Source organism: Larus michahellis, chromosome 9 (genome assembly GCF_964199755.1).
Source record: "Larus michahellis chromosome 9, bLarMic1.1, whole genome shotgun sequence".
NCBI lineage: Eukaryota > Metazoa > Chordata > Aves > Charadriiformes > Laridae > Larus > Larus michahellis.
In genome coordinates this window covers 30,041,110-30,064,128 of record NC_133904.1, presented here as the reverse complement: position 1 = coordinate 30,064,128, position 23,019 = coordinate 30,041,110, and the positions used below count along the sequence as shown (strand labels likewise).

The 23,019-nt window shown below is 45.4% G+C and overlaps 1 protein-coding gene across 13 annotated transcripts in view; it reads right to left on the bottom strand.

Annotated features, from left to right (window-relative positions):
* Positions 1-23,019, bottom strand: part of LOC141748218 (integrator complex subunit 6-like) — a 67,882-nt gene that overhangs the window by 39,308 nt on the left and 5,555 nt on the right. For 2 of the 13 annotated variants that reach the window (XR_012588949.1, XM_074599888.1), the window contains exons 1-2: positions 5,607-5,961; positions 5,442-5,519 (exon numbers count right to left, since the gene is read on the bottom strand). Coding sequence is in view for 10 of the 13 variants with exons in the window: in XM_074599888.1 (XP_074455989.1) it covers positions 5,442-5,519; positions 5,607-5,924 (396 nt within the window). In the remaining 3 variants the exon portion in view is untranslated. Of the gene's footprint in view, positions 1-5,441; positions 5,520-5,606; positions 5,982-6,234; positions 6,546-14,041; positions 14,539-15,845; positions 16,083-18,774; positions 18,923-23,019 lie in introns of those variants that run through there. The other 11 variants (XR_012588947.1, XR_012588948.1, XM_074599895.1 and 8 more) reach the window with 9 other exon arrangements.

Below are 23,019 nucleotides of genomic sequence, written 5' to 3'. Positions count from 1 at the left end.
TTGCCACCCCCTTTTGCAGGCTCAGTGGTAACTGGTGACATTCTACACCAGCACAGCTCCTCTGTGAAAGCAGAATTAAAAAATGCAAGCAAGAGCAAAGAGATAGCAAAGTTAGTCTCCCCGAGTCTGACCTTACGAACTCCCAGTTTTGAAGCACTATTTCAGTACCGTAAATGAGCAGCTCATTTACATACAGTAAGTACTCTTTGATAGATGCTTAAAAGAGCCTTCTACAAGTTCCTGTTCCAGGCTCTAAGGTATCCTGATCCAACCAAAATCAAAGGTCATCAAGCTCAACCCCTTATAAGAATTTCAGGGAAACAGAAGAGGTTGCTCTGAGTCCCTCACGAAGGGCTGCTTCCACAAGAGAGCTCTTGAGCACTGAAACATATGTTCAGACTAGCAGGGAACAGCAAGAAAACTGAAGGCATCCTATCTATCAGTCCCAGTTTGCATTTCTCAAAGTGTTTCACATCCATCGTTTTAAGGATTTTGAGCTATTTCTCCAACAGCTACCTACATATTTCCGCATTCAAATTCAGGGAGCCTGTTTTTATGGTGTAGTCACAACTGACTCTCAAATTCAGTGTAACGAATAACAGAAAGAGGAAAATACATATTATTTCAGATTCAGCAGAGTAAACATAATTTAAGTTCTCTCAGTCCTCTGACTTGTGACCAGATCGTTTATGAAGGTCATACTACAGAGTCTCAGAAGAGCATAAAACAAAAGCTGTATTTCTGTGATCCTATCATAAATAATACTCCTCAAGCAATGAGGAACGGCCGTATCACCGCCACCAACCAGGTGTCAATCACAAGGGAACAGGGCAGTCCAGTTAATAACTTCACATAAGACCACCTTTGTTTTTTCCATCTGGGCCTGAACTAGCCATTTGCAGCACAAATCCATGAGCAGAACACAAACTGCAGGACGTGAGGTTTAACAAAAATCAAGAATGGAAAAAAACCATGGAGACCTAAACCTTGCTTTCCTTTTCAAAAACTCTTTTTAGGGAGAGATTTTGGCATGAGCTCCATTTACAGAGCAATCTAGGTGGATCTTGTTGAAACCTCCCTCCCTCTTTTGTGCATCACTGGAAAACAGGGAAAGCATGGGGGAAAGAGGCAGGTGAGAAGACTCTTGCCTTCTCCCCATACTTTTACTCTAGCACCATTACCTCAGGAAAAAAACAAATAAAATGGCTTAAGATTCCATCCATTTATACCATGTGCTTAGGCGTAGAGAAACACATATATTTGATAGAAGGAAAAAAAAACACCAAAAAAACCAACAGCTGAGAATGCTCAAGTTTGATTTTTTTAAAAAAAGCAACCAGGCAAATACATAGAAAAAACCACAGATAACCATTACTGGCATACCAACCCTCGGCACGGGTCTCTGAACCGCAAACTGTGGGAGCTTGGTAGAGTGCTCTGCAGAACTGCCAGTAATACACTCAGCCTGTTTTCTCCCTCCTCCCCACACATTTGGTACCAGCCAGGTTTTGCAGAAAGGGACGAGAAGGGTGCACGCTCCTCTTGGAGGTACTGCAACACCAGGTCAAAGCATGGATGGGATGCAGCAAGCTCTGAGTTCTAACAATCCATTAATATAAAGTCTTCAAAACACGGACATATCAGATACCATATTCATAGATTCAGATAACATATTTATCTTAGCTAGAAGGCCACAAACATAAAATACTGTGCCAGACAGCAAGGCTGTTCTTCAACCCACTTTCTCACCCAAGAGAACTGGATCCACATGGGAAAGTAAATTCCTTCAATACGTAAATTCAAGCACTAGTGTTTTAGTTGTAATAGACACCTGCCACATGTTACTCGATACAAAGGAGTTTTACTATAGGTATCATTGGCTTCCCAAGCGTGCCAAATATCCAAAATCAGAATGGGCCAGCTTACTTCAAGGCTGCTAATGTGCCACTAGCCTGAGACAGACTCGCCTGACAGCATCCTATTATGATTGCAGTCTAAGAACAGTGGAGGAAAAGCTTCTTATATATAGCATGAACATTAGGTTCAACACTCTCGCTTCATGAAGTAACATCCCATTTCCCTCCCCATAAAATGACAGTCTGACCCAACATTCAACAGAACTTACAGGTATCTTACACAGGATCACATCACTGGACAACAGCAGGTTTATATACTTCATAACATGCTTTTAAAATTCTGAATATTTGTCTCTTACTGGAGAGCATTTTGGAAGCTAAGTGAGTTGTAAATGGCTGCATTGTAATTACTGTCACAAATCACCATCTATACATTACGTAAGGAAGAGGAGCAAAGCAGCTGACGAGGTTCCAGAGGCGTTTGCTGTGGGAGTGGAACCGAGATTCCCACCATCCCCATCTCACTGTCTCCACCTCCCCAGGACAGCACCCTGCCTCCTCTTCAGACACATGCCACCACAGCTCTTTGCACAGCCACACTGCAAACTCAGAGACTCAATAATCCCGTTTTACAAAGTGGCAGAGCGCACTACGAGCGATCAATTAACAGCAGGAGTGATTGGGAGAGGGGCCACAGGTCTTGTAAATCAATTGTCAAACTCTCTATACTGAAGACAGTTCCAAAAACATCCTCTTTCTTACACTGATTTTAGCAAAATCATGTATGCAATAGCAGGATCCTTTCACTTAACACAATACCACCGTATGCGTGATGTTTTCTTGAGATATTCTTGTCCATCAAAAGGGAACCAGCGCTGCTGGTTTAAAATACTTTAAGGCTACAGGTAACCGAATTCTGAAACAAACAAAAACAATGCACTCATCTCACAGTTAACCCTGCTCCAAGCTGACCTTCTACCTCCTGGGTGGTCTCAACTCCACAACAAGATTATTTCCGTTAATTGCTTCACTCGTAACCTTAAGAACTCTCTGTGAGATTATATAATTTAATTTGTGTAAATCATAAAGAAAACAAGAGGATAAAGCAGCCACTAACCAAAACCAGCCAACACTGCACATACTTGGAAAGCAGACTTGAAAAATTCACTCACTTGTCAAGTTTGTTTTCTCCTTCTCTAAATCAAGAGAGATAAAGTATCTAACTACAGCAGCATTAGCAAAGAAACTAAATTTTCTTTTACAAGCGTGGCTTATAAGACGTATGAAATTTGGCCTAGACTAGAAAGTTCTCCTGGTTGTTAGAAAACACAACAGAGGGGCATCATAAATACCAGTAAAAGGTCTTGAGAATACGTCTTTACAACAGGGGAAGAACCAGGTTGTTGCTGTAAGGCTTCCTCTGCTCCAGTAAGAGACAGGATGACAGCCTAACCACGCTAATTTGTGCCATGAAGTCTTTACGTAATAGTTGAAGCGGAGTTGTGATCATAGTTACTACAAACATATATTTACTGGATCTGCAGCCTGTTCCTAAACAAGTTGCTAAGTTTTGAAAAAAAAATATTTTAAGATTGTTTAAGGTCCAGTTAAAAAATCAGCACACTAAAGGCTGAAAATAAATTTCTAATAAGAGACATCACCAAGTTACAAGAACCACAATATTTTTTCTTTCCCTTAGCTATTTACTTTATGTCAAACATGATTCAATACTAGGATGGGTATCACACAGTCCCATTTATTTCAATTACTATTTACTAAAACTGGGAACACAGTCAGATGCTCATTGGCACATCAGAATGTACACAGATGCTCATTAAACACAGGGATCTTCCTCAGCAAATCCGAGTATATATATGGTAATAACCTGTAGCATTACCACGCAGACCTCCAGCAGAAGAGTTGTTTGTTTTTTTTTTTTTTATTAAATCCTCAGTATGCTTGCTATCACTGCAGAGGAAAGGTTTCTTCCTCAAATGTAAAGGTGTACTTGTAAAATGTTTGACACAAAACAGGGAGAAAAAAAACCCTTAACACAAGAAATCTACAGTTAACATTGGCACAACGAAGATTTAGGTTTTGCATCCAGCCATAAACATGAATGGGGAAAAGGACATGTGCATTATGTCTTAAAAAAAAAAAACCTCTCCATGGCAGACCTAGGTTTTTTGACAGACAGTAGGTTTCTGTAACTCAAGAAGGATGGTTTCAGAGAAATAGGATAACTTCTGCACTTTCTTCTGAGGAAACGAAAGGGAAAGGTGCAATAACAAACAATAAATAATGACTCACTAAATCACTTCTGTCATTTCAGAAGGCAGGCTGTACTTTTTAACTTGTTTAAATACATTGCTGTTGAAAGGAGCCAAGATTCATAGCTCTTGATAATTAAGTTTCCTCATTATCAAAGATGTGAGCAGACAGTACCGGTGAGCACAACTGTTTTTAGGACTTCTCTTCAAGAAGTTTTAGCTGGGGTATCTACAAAGGGTTCTCTCTTCTCTGGAATGGCCAGCAACAAATTTTTACATAAACCTCTTTGGCCTTTGTAGTATGGGTCTAAGGCCCAACGGTTACGATAACTACTATACAGGTCATGGCAAACACAGTTCTAACCCAGGACTGTTCTGGAGGATTCTAAAGCTCCCATAGGGATGATGTTTTCTGTGGCATGCTTGAAGTGTTTTGAATTAAGTTAGATGTTTCTATCAGCAAGTTGAAGGCTACAGTTGAAGTGACACAGAGCCCCGATTTTCTTCTCCTCCTGCCACAACCTTGTGGCGCAGTCGATGTGATAGATGGCATGGCCCTGTTTGCCTTGATCTCGGGGAGTGAGAAAAGGGGGACAAGAGATGCCAGCCCGGCAGACTCCAGCTCACCAAACCCCTACATCGAGATGTCCACCCGGCTGGCAGTTACCAGCACCTTACACAAAATCGGTGTGGGTTACCGTGCGGAGGGAGGGAAGGAGGGTGGGGGAACCCCAACACCCGCTTCTCCTTGCCTCACAGAGGTGGAAAACAGCCCCCGCTGCCTCTGACACCAAGAGCCACAGCTCTGCCGGGGGGAGGGCGGCGGAGGGCTCCGGGGTCCCGCAGGGGCGAGGAGGGCGCTGCCTCCTGCCCTAACCCCGTGTCCCCGCAGCCCGGCAGGGGCACGACCTCCGCTGCCGGGGCAAAACGGCCGGCGAGGGGCCGGGACCCGCAGCGGAGGCTGAGGCGAGGCGCGGCCCCCGCCGGAGCCGCCGCCTCACGGCAGGCGGGCGAGCAACGGCCGGGGAGGCGGAGCGCGGCCGGCCGCCCGCCCCCCCCGGCGGGCCGGGGCGGTGAATCACGCTCCCGTCCGTCTCCTCCTCCCTCCCCCCCCCTCCTCCTCCATCTCAGCAGCGCCCTCAGCCCTCTCTCCTCCATACAAAAGCAAAATGTCCGCCATCTTCACAGGCTGCTGCTGCCGCCGCCGGGCCGGACGGGGGCTGCGCCGCGCCGCCGCCACGCCAAGGGCGGCCCCGCGGCGGGCCCTGGGCGGCGGCGGGGGATTCCGGGGCGGCGGCGGGGGGGCGGTTATTACCTTGATGCAGTAGGGCGGCTCATCGAAGGTAACCAGCATGTACCTGTCGCCGCGGCTGGCCGGGTCCCGGGCCCGCAGCTGCAGAGAGAGGGGAGAGAAACAGCGTGAGCGGGCGAAGGGGGGCGACCGGCTCGTCGGCGGCGGCCCCCTCGGCCCCGCACTCACCTTCATGAAGATCTCCACGGCGCCCTTGGCGATGTCCAGGTAGCTGGTGCCCAGATACGCCCGCTGGTTCATGGAGGCGGACGTGTCTATGAGGAAGAGGAGGATCGGCATGGTCCAGGCAGAGCCCCGGCCCGCCGGGCACCCCGCGGGGAGGAGGGGGGGAGCGGCTGGCTGGCTCACTCGCTCCCCCGGCCGGCCGCCCGCCCGTGCGCCCGCCCCGGCTGGGCTCGGCTCCGGCTGCGGCCGCTGCGGCTCGTTACTGAGCTGCTGTGTGCGCCGAGACTCAACTTCTCTCCCCTCAGCTTCCACCAGCACCATGTGACCAGCGCGCACGCCATTGGCTGCCAATTATACCCACATTTGCATATTCATGAAGGAGCACGGGCATGGGGGGGGAGGAGCAGGGAGGAGGACGCGCCGCCACCGCGCGCGCGCGCGCGCCCCCCCGGCACCTGTCACCCGGCCCCGCCCCGCCGCGGGGCTCCCCGCCCCCCGCCACAGGGGCCGCCCCACCTCGCGGGCGCCGTGGGGAGGGAACCCCGTGCCGGCCCCGCCTCACGGTCCGCTACCCCCCCCCCCATAGACACACACGCGGTCCGTCCCCCTGTATCTTCCCCTCGTCGCTAACCGTCCGGCCGTTTCCTACGGCTGAGTCACCGCACACCGCTGCCTCACACCTGCCCGCTGCGGCCTACCCTCGCCCCGGCCCGGCTACTGCCCCCGCCGGCGCTGAGGGGAGCGGGCTGGAGGTGTAGGCTGGCCCCGGGGAACCTCGGCTAATCACCCAGTGGTATAATCGCTCTCTTTCTGGTCTTCAGCGGTGTCGCTTAAGCACTAAATCATCAGGCCTCCACGTGCAGTGGTTTCCCAGTCAGGTAACAGCCATCTTCCAAACGGGGTGTGGGCGTCCCGCACCATCCTCAGGGCACCTCACGCTGCCTGGATGGAGGAAGGATGGAAACAAATTAACAAAATACATAAAACCCTGTGTTATTTCCTACACAGGAAGGAAAGAAAAGAAAAAAAGTCTGAAAGAAGTGTCCTGCTCCGAGGAAAAAAGCTGGAGGCCTCAGCCCTGGAGCAGGCCAGGCCAGGCCCCTGCACGCACAGGCCCCAGCAGCTGCTGCCGACTGGAAGCAGGTGAGTGGAAGGAGAGTGAGCAAAGGTTCTGCACCACCACTGCTCCTGCAGCCTGCCCGCTTCCAGGACCGAGTCCAAGACACACAAAAGCAGCACTGTCAACATGAATCCAGGTTTAAAACAATAATTAAGTAACTGATAACAGTTTCCAACACTTTTACATTCAAAGGCTTTTCCCGCAGGTATTTTTTTGGCTGTTCATTTGAACAATAGGCAAAGAGTCGGTTTCAGCTTTCACTCCCTTTTTGAGAAGCCTTTAGACAATACTGTTGTTTCACACCACCACGGGTGAATTCTAAAATCCCCATTACAAAGCATTACAAAATATGAATGCTTGCAAAGATATGATTACCCATCTTGATAAAAATAATCAGACATGTTAATCCCTTTAATTCAGGGATGTACTTGTCACTTTTGTCACCAAAAAAACCCTAGCATCTAAATATATGACAGTGGCAAGCCTCTGTCCTGGTTTTAGAAAGAATCATAGAATGAACTAGGTTGGAAGGGACCTTTGAGACCATCAGGCCCAACCATCACTTTGCTTTTGCAAAAATCTTAGCTACTGCAAATATTTTTCATGTAACATCATGAAATTATTTGATTTTAGTGAACCATACATTGATAAATTAATAGTTGCAAAGCAGCTCATTTTGAAAACAAATACTGTCAAACGTGGACACTTTCCATTCCAGGCTCTCTCCATAAGTTGCGTATGCACGAGTGCAACTGCAATCAAGGTTTCTGAATTTTAGCAGTCATAGCAGAAATGCCAGGAGGGATAAACAGATAAATATTGTTATGCAAGTGATTAATGCACATGAATGGAGTCAGACTGAAAGAAATAGGATTTGAATCTCTATAGATAAGACAGAAATGCAGATACCATATTTTTATACTGCTGCACGTTAGTCTGGAAAGACAGCTCTTGGATTTGCTACAGGCTGAATGGAAACTAAACTATTGGTAGAAGATGCCAGCTAATACTGTTAGGTCCCAGCACCAAGAACTTGATGAGGCCACCTATGCATTTCTCTCGCATCAGCCAGATGAGGTCAGAGACTAACTTTTGGCTCCAGCTGAGCTCAGCCAATTCGAACTGGCAACCTAGAGGCCCTGCGTCCTGCGGCGTCCTCAAGTCAGACTACACAAAATGCTAAACAATTACAAGTTCATACCCTTACCATATTATTTTTTTTCTCCAGACTGCCAGATACCTAAAAGCCACTTCTTTTACATCCAAGCATAGTATTTAAAGGTCAAGACGAAACTCTCTCGCTTCCCATTTCAGAGGCTGACCTTTCCAAGGGCAGCAGCAGGCAAGGCCCACAAACTCTCCCTCTCTGTTGAGGATTTTGGTTTTTGGAGCCTGCTCCTGCTGGACACCACAAGAGCTGACGTCTAGCAATTTTCTGGGCACAGTGCAAGACATTTTAGTTTGATGAGACTTTTTTTACTCCTGAAAATAACAGACACCACAGTTGCTAATGTGCATGAATGCAGCTCACGTGAGTGGTTCTTTACTGCTCCTCCATACAATTTGTGCTTGCAGTGCTGACCACCTGGAAGATATGGCAGCAGACATTTGCTACATCTATAAAGTTTAAACTTTTCTTGTTTTTTTAATTGAAATTACACTCATCTACATTTCTTCAACTGCAATAGTTGAAGAAATTGTCTCTATGGGGAAATTAATCAGAACAGCTACTGCAGATTAAGCTCTCCTATAATTAAATATTTTGAAATAGCTCCTGTGTAGATATTCTATCCCACAGTAAAAAGAAACATAATTCTGGAAGAATCATTTCAGTCAATTTCTGACCAAACAGATCAGTGGTATTTCTCCCTGTTGTGCTGATAACTTTTTATTTTTCTGTTCCGTGTCCTAACACAGCTTAACATCTAAGCTGTTGCCTCTAACAGGATTTTAGCTCTAACAATCTTCCTTTCTTAACGCTTTTGTATTGCTTCATCTGTTACTTTTTTCTTACCTAGCCGCTTTCTGACCGGAAGGAGTAATATACCTGTGAGACGCTAGCTATGCTCCTATAGGCATTGAAGGAGGTCAGCTTTGGCACTGATTAGCCATCTGAATTTGGGGCACACTTGATACCTTAGTCAGAAATTATCTACTTAAAATCTGGATCAACAGCTAAGCCCTTCAAACCTCCCTCCGCTTCTATGGTTCCCTGTCTTGGTCTTGTAACACAGCTGCCCTGATGACTTTCCTGCTTGATTTAAAAGGCTTCAAACCAGAGCAGAAATGGTCACTGCTAAATCACTATGAAAATACTGATGATTCCATCCCATGATGGGAGGCATTATCCCTGTCATACAGAAAAGGGGCTGCCACCAGAGCTAAACGAGTAGCTTGGCACCACACAAGATGCAATTTTCAGTACCACAGTGAGAATTCAGAAGTGTTTAGCTCTTAGCCAGCCACAGTTCTATTCTGTCCCTTTCATAAAGATAAAATCCCCTATTTGCATAAAGAATTTGTGTACAGCTGAACTCCAGTATGAAAGGCAAGAAACTGTCCTAAATAATAACTTCTCCTTCTCAGCTCCAGTAACTATATGGCAGAGTAAGAGTACCGAGAACTATATTTAAGATGGCAGAAGCTGAGCGAAATCAAGTCCTTCAATATTGTCTGCTGTATCAGGGCTAAATATTGTCACCCATCAGCAGTTAAGCTGCTCTTAAGCCAGAAAAGGCCAGGCTGCTTCTGCCAGTGTGCCACACAGCCCCTTCTGAAAAAAGGGCAAACTAGCATTTTCCAGGATATTGCTCAGCAGCGCCTTTTTTTTTTTTTTCCCCTCCTATTTTGTAACTATGCTACAAACTTCCACAAAACTGTAACTCACCCTTTAAAGATTTCGGCCCCTTTCACTTGCTCCATCTCCTTTCTACAATCATTCCAATAAAGACAAGCAAGAGTTTGGGAGTCTGATCCAAAACTTGCCTTTCCGATGCCTTTTGGGAGTCTGGGTTTGCAGATTGGAGGACAGCGATGAAAGCTGAGGTGCAAATCCCCCATTACTGTGGGCTGCCAGACTTTGCTTAAGTCTCCCATGGAGATGTGCACCTGAATTTCTTTTCACAGGCTTCAGCGAATTCAAGAATTCCATTTTCAGCTAAAGTATAAGGAACAGACTACAGATTCATGCCCTGACTGCAGCACGTTTTCTGCTGATTTATTGACTGTGCATAAATACTGCACTATAACTGTCATATTTAACCACAAAAAGAGAAAGCTGTGTGCTCAGGAAAATAATTCAGGGCAACTCCGAGATTTTCATCTGTCTTCCATGCACTTCAGAAAAAGAGGCCTATTAGCAAAGGGGCAGAGTCCAGCCAGGGCAATTTTCTCTCCCTCTCCCCAATGAAGTTAACCCTTTGCTGGGCACGGGACGGAGTACGTTTCCTCTTTCTGCAAGGTTTTTATGTGGGCGCAGCTAAAACTGCCCTTGGTCCAAAGGTAAAATCCCAATCACCACAGCCTGCGTAACAGCAGGCACAGTTTAATTTCCATTTTGCTTTAAAGACCCATGAAAAGGGGATGAGGAAGTGATTGGTTGCCTAAGATGGTGGATCGTTTTGCAATAATGGTAGATAAGCAAAATTCTGACAAAATGTCCCCGAGGAGACATAAAAATGAATACACGAAGCAGTACTTTGAACAGCAAACCAAACTGGAACAAGTTTCCAGCCAGGCAAGGCTTTCCATAGGAGAGCTGGTTTCAAAGTTCAAGACTCTCTCCAAGGAAGAAACAACATTCAGAATAAGAGTCTGAAAAACATTCTGGGTACTGAAAAAGAAACTGAAACCTTCTTGGTAAATTTAGCACACTGGAGAAGTGAGTTACTCTAAACATGAAGATGAGAAAAAGAATTAAAATCATGCACATACCTATGCATACGCAGGGAGATACAAAACTGAAAGTGTGTGCTTCGGCTTAGTGCATCTTTGTGATCAAACAGCAAATAACATCAGATTAACAGGGTGGGTCCCCCAGCAAAAAGACCCTACACGTCACACCAAGTTCTCCCCACATAAAGATTTATCATCTCTTTCTCTCATAAATGCTGGGAGACAGCAGAGCTTGTTCTGGGGGGAAGACGGGAGGAAAGGGAGAGGGATTTCTGAGACAGGAGAGATGTGCACCAGGCAGTCACAGCTGTGGGAAGCGGGGGCTCACGGTCCGGGGATGCTCCGACCTGTCAGTACGTTTGGATTGACAGCCAGCCAAGAACTGCATGAAATTCCCTGTTACTTCCTTTTACTGGTCTTATGCTAAGTGTTGCTAAGCTGTACCTGGGAATCAGGCCAAATCAGCTTGGGATCTTTGGATGAAAGGCATTATTAAAAAAAAAAAATCCAAAGTATTACCCATGTGGAAAGCAACAATATGAATTAAATGAATGTGCAAAATAGCAGGATTTGGGGTTTATTACATTCTGCAAGGTAAAATATAAAGACAGACTAAAAAGTTGCCTCTTCTGATGAAAACTACATCCTTCTGCCTGGGTTTCTGAGAGGAAGAGTCGCAAATGCAGTGTATCGTTACCAGAACTGATACATGAAAACATACGTTTTTTAAATAGACTGGAGCCTACAGGGACTGGTTAGGAAAGCCATTTTCCTAGCCTAGGGTACGCACATGCGTGCCACCGAGTGAATATTGCTTCATCTGTTACCTATCAGCATGCATTTTATGACAAAGAACATTCTCATGGACTGGGGACCTGCTCTGAACAGACAGGATTCATCATAAAGGGAAAGCCACGCTTGGCTGTTTCATTTCTGGACATAGTTACAATTTTTTACTATATACACGGCTTGCCTGCACCAGCAATTCTCCCTTACAGAGTTCAAAGTATCTCCTACAGAGAAAGTTTACCTGACCTGACTGTGCACTCCGCATCCTGCTTATACCTGATCCAGAGCAGACCAGACCCTGCTGCGAGTCTCAGGGAGCCTCAGCCCTCTTACAGACCCAGTGATCTCCAATTTTAGCTCTGCAAGTCACTTTTCAGCCCACAGCATCATTTCGCTCCACCAGGAACACCCACTGTCCTCCGCTGGCATGGCACCTTGGGTCTCAAAAAATAAAAAGTTAGGGACAGTCTCCAAAACATGGAGGGATGCAGCTCCATGGGATGTTAACTCTGTGATGAGAACACCTAAAATCGAGTTACTGGTTCCAAACTGGAAATCTGATGTATTATTTAGGGATAAATATTAACATTTCCATTATCACCTTAACAGATCATCATCACCTTACTGAAACTGAACTCTTTCATGGCATCAGTATGTTTATTTTATTGTCATTTTGTTGCCAGAAAAACCCTAGAACTACTACAGAAAACACTGCAATAAGTGTTGCATTTTACCAGAAGCGTTCTTCATGAAATAATTTTTTTCCCCTCAAAGGAATCCAGTATTTCATCCTAATAAGTATTCGTCATGGAAGACAGTTACAGAAGTGGACAGAATTACCTACTTGGAGCACAAGCTTTGTTGCCACATGAGCACTTGGTGGCTCTGCCACAGACCGTCACCAGCATCTTCCACAGGTACCTGGCCTCCCTACCTTGGTTTCCCCAGCTGTACGAGGACTTATTTTGTTGATTTCATTATTTTTTCACGACCACTCAAAACTGTGCCAAGCCCTCACTGAAGAGGCGAGAGAAATCAACCCTGCCCTGTAGTTCTCGCAAGCTAATTTCAGACATGATCTAATGAGTGGGTGGTAACAAGACAGCAAGGCGGGACAGGAGAGAAAGGCCCAAGAAGCACTGCTGAGCTTAGACGGAAACTCAGCAAAAAGCAAGTGCACGGGAGAACAAAACAAAGATCCTTTTATTCATCAATATTTATTTTTTCTAGATAAATAATGTGGAGGAGGAAGCAAAGGCTCATCTCCCGAGGTATCTGATAGGTGTTTGGAAGAAACAAGTTTCCAGGAAGAGCTTAGGCAGGGACACAACCTCATCTTGTGAGAGCAGCTCTCTGTGTCATGGCATGAAAAAAGGCGATGGCAGGAGCAGAGAGCGCAGTGCAGCAGCGTTGCCAGCCGCGCACACCAGATGGGAAACTCAAAGAACTGAGACACGGCAGCAAGCAAGAAATAGGTGTGCAGAGTCTTGAAGAGTCAGCTTGAATGTGACAGGGTAGCAAAAAAGGGCACGAGGTAGAAGAGCCGTGCGACTTCACCAGACTGAAAGGGCAGCAAGGTGTTCCCCGCAGATGCTTGCACCTCGATCTGAAGATATTTGCCTCTCTCAAATGGGGTATTTATGACAGATAGGAATATAGAAATTTAAAATAGAAGTGTGCTCTCTCTTTTACTCCTCCGTCTCTTAAGATTTACACACGATAGAAGATATTGTGCTTATTCTGGACTAAGTAGGAAAAAAAAAATAAGAAATCATCTGCTCTCTCTGGAGTTGCTATCTTTGTTCCTGTTTAGCGCTGCTGACCTTTCGCAAAACAGACTGAATTACTGAACTTCCTGATCTCTCAGGTCCTGATTTTGTCACTTCCTTGGGCTCACTCGAGTTTTGTGTATTAAGTTTGAAGGTTTGTTGGCAGCGAAGGAGAACTTCAAATCCAGACACTTCTCCTGTTTACTTGCTGCGTGCTCTTACCTAGTTTTGGATAGGAAGGCAACCTCAAACTGGAGAGGGTTACAAGAACAAAGTTTTCACATCCTTTCAGAAGCTTTTGGCAATTTCTAACAGCTGAAAGCTAATTATTTTGGCACGAAGAGGCACCAGAGAATCTTTTAACTATGGCATTCCTGTATAAGGTTTCCTTGACACTTTTGTCTGAGAGATAATAGAAGGAGAGGAGTAATAAAAAGCCCACATTTATCTTTTTTGAGATACAGAACAGCTTTGCTACAAGAAGAAATTAAACAGACAAGAGCTCTTCAGGTTGGGGGGGGAGAAAAAAAAAAAAAAAAGATGACTGCAGAGGGAAGCGATAGCAGTCTATAAAATGCTGAATAGAGAAGGTAAAGACAGAATAATTGTTCACTTTCTCTTACAGTACAAAAGCTGAGGGGGCATCCAACAAAGTCATTAAGCATCAGGTTTAAAACAAACACACCCAAAAGGAAGTACTCTTTCATACCGTCCGTAATTGCACTGTGGCAGTCAGTGCCTCGGGAGGTTGTGGAGACTGAAAATGGATTTTAAAAGGCATTAAAGAAATTCATAGGGGACAGCATGATCAACAGCAAATAAATAACAGTAGTTTAGGTGAAACATTTGGGTTTTCAAACCCTTACCCAGCTGATTTCCCAAAGCTGGGAGGAGACACCAAGTGAAGATGATTCAGTACGTGGCCTTTTTCTTCATCACTAAGCATCTGTTCCTGGAACCAGTGTGGCAGTTCCTGTGGTTCAGCGCTGAGCTACAAGGCCAAGCGTTGCACATCAGTAACAAACAGCGAACGGTTCTCTGCATTCTCCTGCTCGGCTCCTCTCCATCTTCCAAGCAGGCTTCCTCCCAGGGCAGGAGATGCTTCTGGCACAGCTTCACAAATCCAACCCTCCCCACCAGTATCCCTGCAGCAACCACACTTAAGAGTTGTGCAGGGAGAGAATGTTGCATTAGCTCTCTCTAGTGAGGTGCAAATCTCAGGTTAAAACCAGGAAATTTTTAATCCTGTGTTTTGGTATTTAATTGTAGCCTCCGCATCTCATATTCCAAGGGTAGAAAATGCAGCTGTGCTCCATTCTTGGTCAAAAAGCTCCACCAGTCCCCAATAATAATTTGGTACTATCTAAAAAAAAAAAAACCACACAGACAGACTAGGAGGCAACCAAACAACTGCTCTCGTAACCCAGTGAAAGTAACAATTTACCTCAGACAGCAAGGAAAAACAAACAAACAGAAAGAAAAACGAGGAACTCCACCCTGAAGTCACTCAGTTTCATTTTGAAAAATAGTAACTGCAATAAGAGATTTTTTTATGCAACATTTATAAAAGACAAGAATTTCCAATTATGATTATGCCCAGCCTTTTTTAAAAATAAGCTAGAATAATGCCAATTCTTTTCCAAACAATTTCAGAACAGAGTCAGAAACATTTTCAAACTTCAGTTATTCCCTAGTCAGCTCAACCCATTGTGTTTGCAAGGAAAATCCAAATTAAGTGGGAGCTTGTGCCAGCGATTTCCCATGTCATAACACGCTCATTCGTCACCCCAGCACTTCTCCAGCCTTGCACAACGTACACCCTACAGCATCCTCCAGCCAAGGCCGGGCAGCTTGGTCCTCACCTCCCAGCAGCCCTGCTCTCTCCTGCTGCCCCTTCCATCTCCCACCGGCAATCTCCCATTTCCTCCCAACACCTCCTGCTCCCTCATTTTATCACACAGCAGCAAGGCAGGATAGAGAGGAGAAAGCAGCAGAGGAGAGAGGAGGGAACAGGACATGGTGAGTGACTGGTGCTGGGCACAGACTTTTCATACAGACAAGAAAGGAAACAGGATTGAAAATTCAACGGGGGGACCACAAAAGCCTTGTGACAGTCCAGCACAGCGGAAATCTGCAACAAGCCACCAGTGACTCAAGTTTTCCATATAGCACTTGTATTCCCAGCTTTGGAGCACACTAAATCAAAAATATAAGGCAAGTGGTATTCTTGCACCAAGGCAGGGGGATCCTAAGCTGTTGGCACCCCTGCTAACGTGGTCCTCCTGGGGAGAGAGTCACTGGTGCTGGACTGGGCCCATTGAGGGTTGGTATCTCAGTACCAAGGCTTTGGGCCTTCCTACTGAGCACTCACAGACCCTTTACTCCTCTCCCCATGCTCAGCTCTCCTCGGCGCTCACGCAGGGCAAGCAACACGGGCAGGAGAGAAATGAAAACTGCAGGAGAATAGATATATGGAAGCAAAATAGGGAAAAAACACTGAAAAGCAGTCTTGAAAACAAAGCATAGATCAGAAGGAAAACAAGTACAAAGAGAAGCACAGGTCTAAAAAGGCTTCTGTTTTTCTTTAGGAAGAGCCACAATTAGACAAAATGCATAAATTAATAAACTGAAACCATAAATTACCCTTTGATACACATAACAGGAGCTTACCTGAATCACGTCCCAGGCAACCACAGTCACCTGATAAAACCAAAATGACCAAAAAAATGGAAGTTAACTTTTTTTGATTTAGAAATTAGTACTAAAGAGGTTCTTTAGCCACCAGACTACTTAAAAAAATAATTCATATTACATCCCAGTGCATCAAGGCACAACACATCAGAACAGGGGCAACAAAGGAAAAATCAGCCTCAGCCTTCTAAAGAGAATTTCAGCGAAACACAAGCATTTCAGTTAATGGTCTTTGACTGGGGTATTTTAGCTCTAGGCAGCCCAGCCTGGTTGCACTTTGAGCTTAATTCTCTGAGGTGTCAATCACCTGGAACTCCAGATGAACTCGGTAAGATCAGCAGCTGATGCTGGTCTGACTCAGGCCCAGCTGTCCTCAAAGAGTTAATCGAACACAGGCATAAAAAACCACATGAATCCACCGAGATTTTGACAACCAGGGATTTATCTGTGATAAGACCAAGAGGGCAGCAGGGCCCTAAATCCAAGGATACTGCCTGCATCATCGGCAGAGCAATGAACAGAAAATAGAAAGACTTTTGTTCTGATGGTGATACCCAGCACAAGCTGTGGCTCCGCTGCAGGAAGGGCAGTCCCTGGGTCCGCAGAGCGCAGGCGGCACCTGTGGCTACATGGGCTACGGTTCCCACAGGGAATGCAGCTACCGCCAGGGCATTCCTGGCTAATTAAATACAGGCTGCCAGCTAATTACTCCTGCAACCCTCCCCTTGCCACGTTTGCAAGCCTCTCGTCAAATACAGGCTATGTGGAGAGCTCAGGAGGTAAGGAAATTCAAATTGAAAGCCTTGCTGCATACCAGATACAACCATAATATTTTTCTTACTGGTTTACTATTTTTAAAACAAAAGCAGCAAGGGATATCTGTTATCAAGCTGGACTCTTACTTCGTGTCTCCTGGAGCTGCCGCTTGCTTGCAGAGACTGGGAAGGCTGTCCTGTGGATCCTTTGCCCCCGGGATCCAGGACCAGCACATCCGTAGCACCCCTGGTTACCCCAAGCTGGCGATGTGGCAAACAGCGGGGGGCGATAAAATTAGTAGGGCAGTGCCGCAGCAGTGCCAGGGAAAACTGCTGTACCTGCTGCAAGTATAAGATGGAAACTTGTGCTGTCAGTGTAACTCTTTGTCAAAGTACAAAATGAGAATCTTATCTTTTTTCAAAGCTTTTCTTGAAACAGTATACAGAACTGCCTGTGTGTGAGCATTATGCTCAGCTGCTCCTTTTCCCAGCAGATAGGCAGAAAGGGGCTATCTAATTTCGTAGGCCAGGTCTGCACTATGCCTTCTGTCTCAAAACAGAGCTTTTCCCTAATGTCATTAAAATAAAGCAAGCCCATCTAAGAAAAAGGACTTTGCCGGCAGCGGACTTTAGGCTTTTGCTAACTGTTCCTTCCTATTGAGATTTATTTTCTTGTTGTAGCCTCATCATTAGTTTTACAGGGGTACGGAACATACACATAACTCATTAAGGCAGCTGGCAGCGGCCACATCCCGCCTCCTGCCAAATTCCACTTGTGAGGATCCAAACAAGCTTGGTAAAAATCCTCACTTTGCGATTGCTCTCCAGCCAAGAAAACAGCCAGGAACGATTCTGTCGCTACCAGGTCTTCCCACACACCCTGCCTTCATCTTAATTTTTATTCATAGGAACATGCAAATTTCCTGCGACATGGGCTGGAAATGGCTTCTGTTGCATTTCCAAAAGACATCAGAGGACTTCAGCATCAGTCACCATGTCACACAGGCCATAACACAACTTTTAACAGACAACGGTGGGAAAAAATCCTGACCCAAGAAGTAGCACAACAAACATACAGAGAAACTCAGTCCTCCCTTTGAAAACACTATTGTTTATTGCTGCCAAGGTCAACGAAACTGTAAGCAAGCTGCTTTAGCAAACTCCACGAATTTACAAATGCCGATACTCTGCATTGTTAGTTCTGAAGATATTTGAGGAACAGTTAAGATCAGAAGTAGGCAGGCCTCAAACACAGCAGCTGAATGAAAACTCAGTGGGCTTGAGTGGCATGGAGGCCAACCTGCTTCTCCAACAGATGCCCTTTCCTTTGGAATCTTGGGAGGGAGGGACAAACACAACAATTTTCAGAAAACTTAGTGAAGAAAGTACAAATTTCTGGCCTCAATGTCTAGGGACTATTTGCTAGTCCCTCAAGGGGACCAGAATTTTATCCAGCGTCTCAAGCCATCCCAAGTGTCCACCCCAAAGTCCTTCAGAGTCAGGAAAGAAGTCCAGCATCTCTCCTGGGCTTCTCAGGGTGAAGTTAAATCCAAGTATCGCCAGACTGGAAGCTCTCTGAAAGAGCCTGGATCTCATTTAGGATCATAACAGAGTGAAACCCTTCTGCCCAACCATAGTCATGGGCATCTCATGCAGCTCTAACGATAATTAAACTATTCCTTTGCGTGAAAGTCAAGACTTTTGTAGCTCAGCAAAAACTAGAGAGGGGAGCATAAACAACCAGCAAGACTGAGAAACGGTGACGCTTTTCTATTAACTCGCCTACTTGCCAATATTTTGGTTCAGTGACAAATACTAATCCCAACTGCTAACAGTCATATAAACTAACTCACATCCAACACGCTGCGCATGGTGTAAGTGTTTTACTCTCATTCACTGAGGGCGAAATCAAAGTCTGAGCAGTAGGAGCCAAAGGCACTTTTGTCACTGAAAATCACCATGACTGCTGCTTGCCTCCTTTTCTTCACCAGTAGGCATAATGCTGACTATTGGTTAGAAATTTGATATTTTTTTTTTTTAATTTACACTTTCTGCCTTTTTAATTTAAATTAGGTGGCATTTGTAGTCTGGTCTTAAATGACTTAAACAGGGAATATAAGGGAGAATCGAGAGCAGAACCTTTATTTCCTTACTTGCAGTATGAGCTCAGACTACTCTTGAGTGCTGCCCGCTTTACTGAAACAGTCAAGTAGAAACGCAGCTCAGTTGTCAGATTGTATGATCCCGGCCTTCCTCTTTTGTTGTTGCTCATTCATCCTTTTTATGTAACTGTTGCCTTACCTGTGAAAAGCATAAAGGTCAACTTGACACTAAACTGTATCATTGGGAAGAGTTATCAAAATTGTGGACAAAGCATAAAAAGTTGTCACCCGCTCTCTTGATTTTGGCACGACGGCCCGTTGGTAACATTATTCTGGACACAACTGCTCCAGTGAACTGCACTCATCAGACTTCTGCCATCAAATTTACTGCCTAAAATTGCGTGTGCAATAAGGGGAAGCTGTAAATAAATGGCATGGTCTTGCTAATGACTGTGTATAGGGCAGAAGTAAGGTCAGACAGTGCTGTTGCTTTCAATAAATTCACTGGATCCAATTTTTATCTCACATTGCTATAATTTCAGTGATATTACTTTATCGACTTTTATCCTAATATAATCCAAAGTATCCCAATTGCACACCGTTTCTCCTAGTCAAAACGTTCTTGTGAGTGTAATAAGACTCAGTTGAATTTATCAGCATTACTACAAAAAGCATGAAGAAACTAAAACTAAGAATACATCAAGTGTAATATCTCTGTTGTCTATACCGAGCTGTGCTGTTAGCAGTGTGCTGGGGGAAGGAGCAACTTGGCCGGAAGTTTTATGAGGATCTGAGCTTCACTTACACTGGAAACACCTTTCCCATCAAAAGCCCACTTTTATTACAATTAAATGCTTTGAGAAATCAGTAATTTTGTGAAAATTCCATTTTAGGGGAAAAGCAAAAATTCTGAGAGCATCTGGTGTCTTGTTTCGATATTTTCCCTTCAAAATAATGACATGGAGCACAGTGCCTATAAAAACGGGGTACACAATATCACAGCACAATAGATTGTAGATTAAAGCAGACATTTCAATCTATCCATCACGCCTTTATTTTTGAACATTGCAGTTTTACTCCAAATAACAAACTAAACTTCACGAAAGCAGTGAAGGAGCGTTCATCGTGGAATTTCCTGGGGTTTTTTTCCATTTCCCTTTGGAGTGAGGTGGGTGCAGCCCTGAAGGAGAACACGGCAGGAAGGTGCTTTTTGGGGCTTGCTCTCTGCGAAGAGATTCGCAGCCGAGTCTCGCGTCACCCCAGCTCGCTGCGGGGCTGGCAGGCCAGGGGCTCGCTGGGCTGTGCTGCTGGGGCAGAGCCCAGCAGGAGGGTGAAAAGCAGCACGTGGAAACGCGGTGGGAAGCCAAAGCGAGCGAGCCCAGCTGGCAGAGCCCTGCTCTGAGCGTGTGTTGTGGTTTGAGGAACCCACAACCATTTATTGTCGTTCAGACAATTATTCTCTCACCTGATGAGCCCTCCCCACCCGGGAAGGGGAATCAGGAAAAAGCAAGGAAACCCGAGCGTTGAAATATAAACAGATTTAATAGAATAAGACTAAGTAATTAACATTAATGATACTAAAGAACCAGTATTGATCCTGATACCAATATAAAATACACAAGGACTATACTCAGCCTGTTCCACCAGCAGAAGCCGTGCACTCCCCGCAGGGACAGCCAATGTGGGACCCTGCAAGCGCTGCGGCTTCAGGAGGAAGGGAAGGGCTCAGGGCTCCGGCACCGGGGCAAGGAGCTCTCAGGATCCCAGACATTATAAAATAGTGAGCACTCCTCAGGAAACTTTCTAATTTATACTGAATGTGCCATTCATGGTATGAAATAACCCTGTTGGCACCTTGGGGCAAGTGCCCAGGTCTTGCTCCTCCTCATCCCTGCACTTGGGGAGCTCAGAAACACTGAGACCTTGAAACCCACACCACAGAGCTGGCAATAAAGTAAATGTTTTAACAAATTCAAACACTAGAGTCTCAAAAGTGCAGCATTAGAAAAGAAAAGCATTAGAAATTAGCCCTGTGTCGCACAAACCAGGGCAGCACGTCAGAAAATTTTGAAAGAAAGGTACAAACTTCAAAGAGACAGAGATTATGCTCCAACAGGGTTGTAGCTGGGCGTAATTCAGCAACATCTGCCTCCCCCTAAAATCCCCCCACCACTGAGCTGAGCGCCCCCCTTGGACTGCGCAGGACTGCGATCAGACCCCGGGTTCCGCAGCAATTCTCCTGCCAGTCCCAGCAGACACACGGGACCTTCGCTGCTCTCCTTATCCCCACTGACATTTTCATGAGTTTCAGAAGGGAGGTCATATCTGAGAGTTGGCTGTCACACCAAAAAAAAAAAAAAAGGAAATTAATTTTAAATAAATTTTGGTATGTTTGCATTTCAGAATAAATCTAAATTGGCACCAGAACAACACACGACGTGGAATGAGACAAATGTGTTGGTACAAGCTTGCACATGAGGCAGTCGCAGATGATTGATACAATGACTGATACTATAATTTAGCTTTTTATGCAGTTTAAATGAGCACTCAATTCTGTACCCTTTAATCACAAAGTGGCATTTCATCTCATGAGCAGTCAGCTGTAGTTCAATAAAAGAAAGACTGCCCAACAGGAATAGGCAAAGTAGGCTGAGGCCTCCAAAAAAACCCAGATCAAAAACATTATTTGAAAAATTAAATATTAATATAGGCAAGGCTTCCAACTAAATGTTTCCTTTGGTATTTGCTCAAGTGAATGTTATACCTCTAGTGGCAGTAGAAGTGAATTACTTAGCATAATGACTATGGAAAATTCAGACTGCAGTGAAGTAGTTTCTACATCTTGGATATAGGTATGTACATACAAAAATGGGCATCATTTTTGAAAAATGAAATCTTAAATCCCCACGTCGGTAATTCGCCCAGCTCAGAGCTTGAAAGTTGAGCAAGAGACGTGAGCAGGCCTTTCCAAGCGAAATACTGTAATTTGGCCAAATCAAATGACAGCATGTGGGCTCACACACAGGATTCAGATGCGCCCAGGGCATCTGCTGAAGTGACCAGCTATGTCCATGACCTCTCCTCAAAGGAAAGCTTGTTATAAAACTGCTAACGAATGGATTGCCCCTGCTGTAGGGGCAGCTCCACAGAAGGAGGACACGGCTGTGACAGTGCCAGGAGTCTGTCCGTGGAGCCGTCTCTCCTCCCAACCCCAGCTGTTTCGACAGCGGAGTCCTCCCCCGATCTGCCCAGGGGCTGGTGAGCATTGCCCCGCAATAGGTTACCACCCCTCTGAGCTGGATATACTTGTTTGAACACTCCCTAACCTATTTCAGTGAAAATCAGCTGGGCCAGCAAACTCTTCTGACTTAAAATGTTTGGCCACTGTTGCGCAGACCTTTTTTCTTCTGCTCTGCTCATCTTCGGCTACGCTTTGGCTCTGCATCCCCCATCCTATTGGCCTATGCGCTATTGTGTCTACTTTTATAAGCCTAAGTTGTTGGGTTTTTTTAAGTTGGATTCCACCCCGCACCTCTTACTCGCTTAACTAAGTGCTACGGTCTGTGCTGACGCAACAAGAGATGGCACGGGGTTGGAAAAAATGGCCAGGAGGTCCCAAAATCGAATGTGTCTGCAGAAGAAAGATTTTTGAAACCGTGGCTTTTGGTAAACTACATGACTTGACTAATTTCACAGTCAATGTGAAAATATCAATGATTAATGATCTCAATCTCTTGTTAGTGTCCCACTCTCCAGATCCACCAAACTCAGCAGGGTCTCCACAATCAAAGCTCTTTCTGGCCTGGGCCTTCATGTAAGTGATTGGGTATGTGGCTCTTGCGGAGTTTCACAGTGCAGAATGTGCCCAAGGCAGGTCACTCCTCATGCCTTGAGTCAAAGCAGTCATTGTAATTAACACCAGATGGAGAAATGAACTCTCACCACTGTGCATGCAAATCAAGAATGGGTAGGATCTATGCTGATGGGGTCCTCTTCCAGTCGGCGCAGGTAGATGACCTGCACTGTGAACTTCTCAATTGTTGGTGGCAGCAAAGCAAAAATCCAGAAGCTTTTTGAATTTCCATCTCAGAGAGAACTCTGGCCTGCTCACTTCCCAGGTCTCTCTGTTCTGCAGCGCATTTGCACCGTACCAAAGGCTGCACGAACCAAACACGAGACCATTTGCTTGGCAGCAACAACACCTTCTTGTTCTCCACTTACAGCCTGGTTTACATCCCTTGTCTTTGTCCCGCTGACCATAATAAGGAACAAGTTCAGCAGGCAGGACAGGTGGTT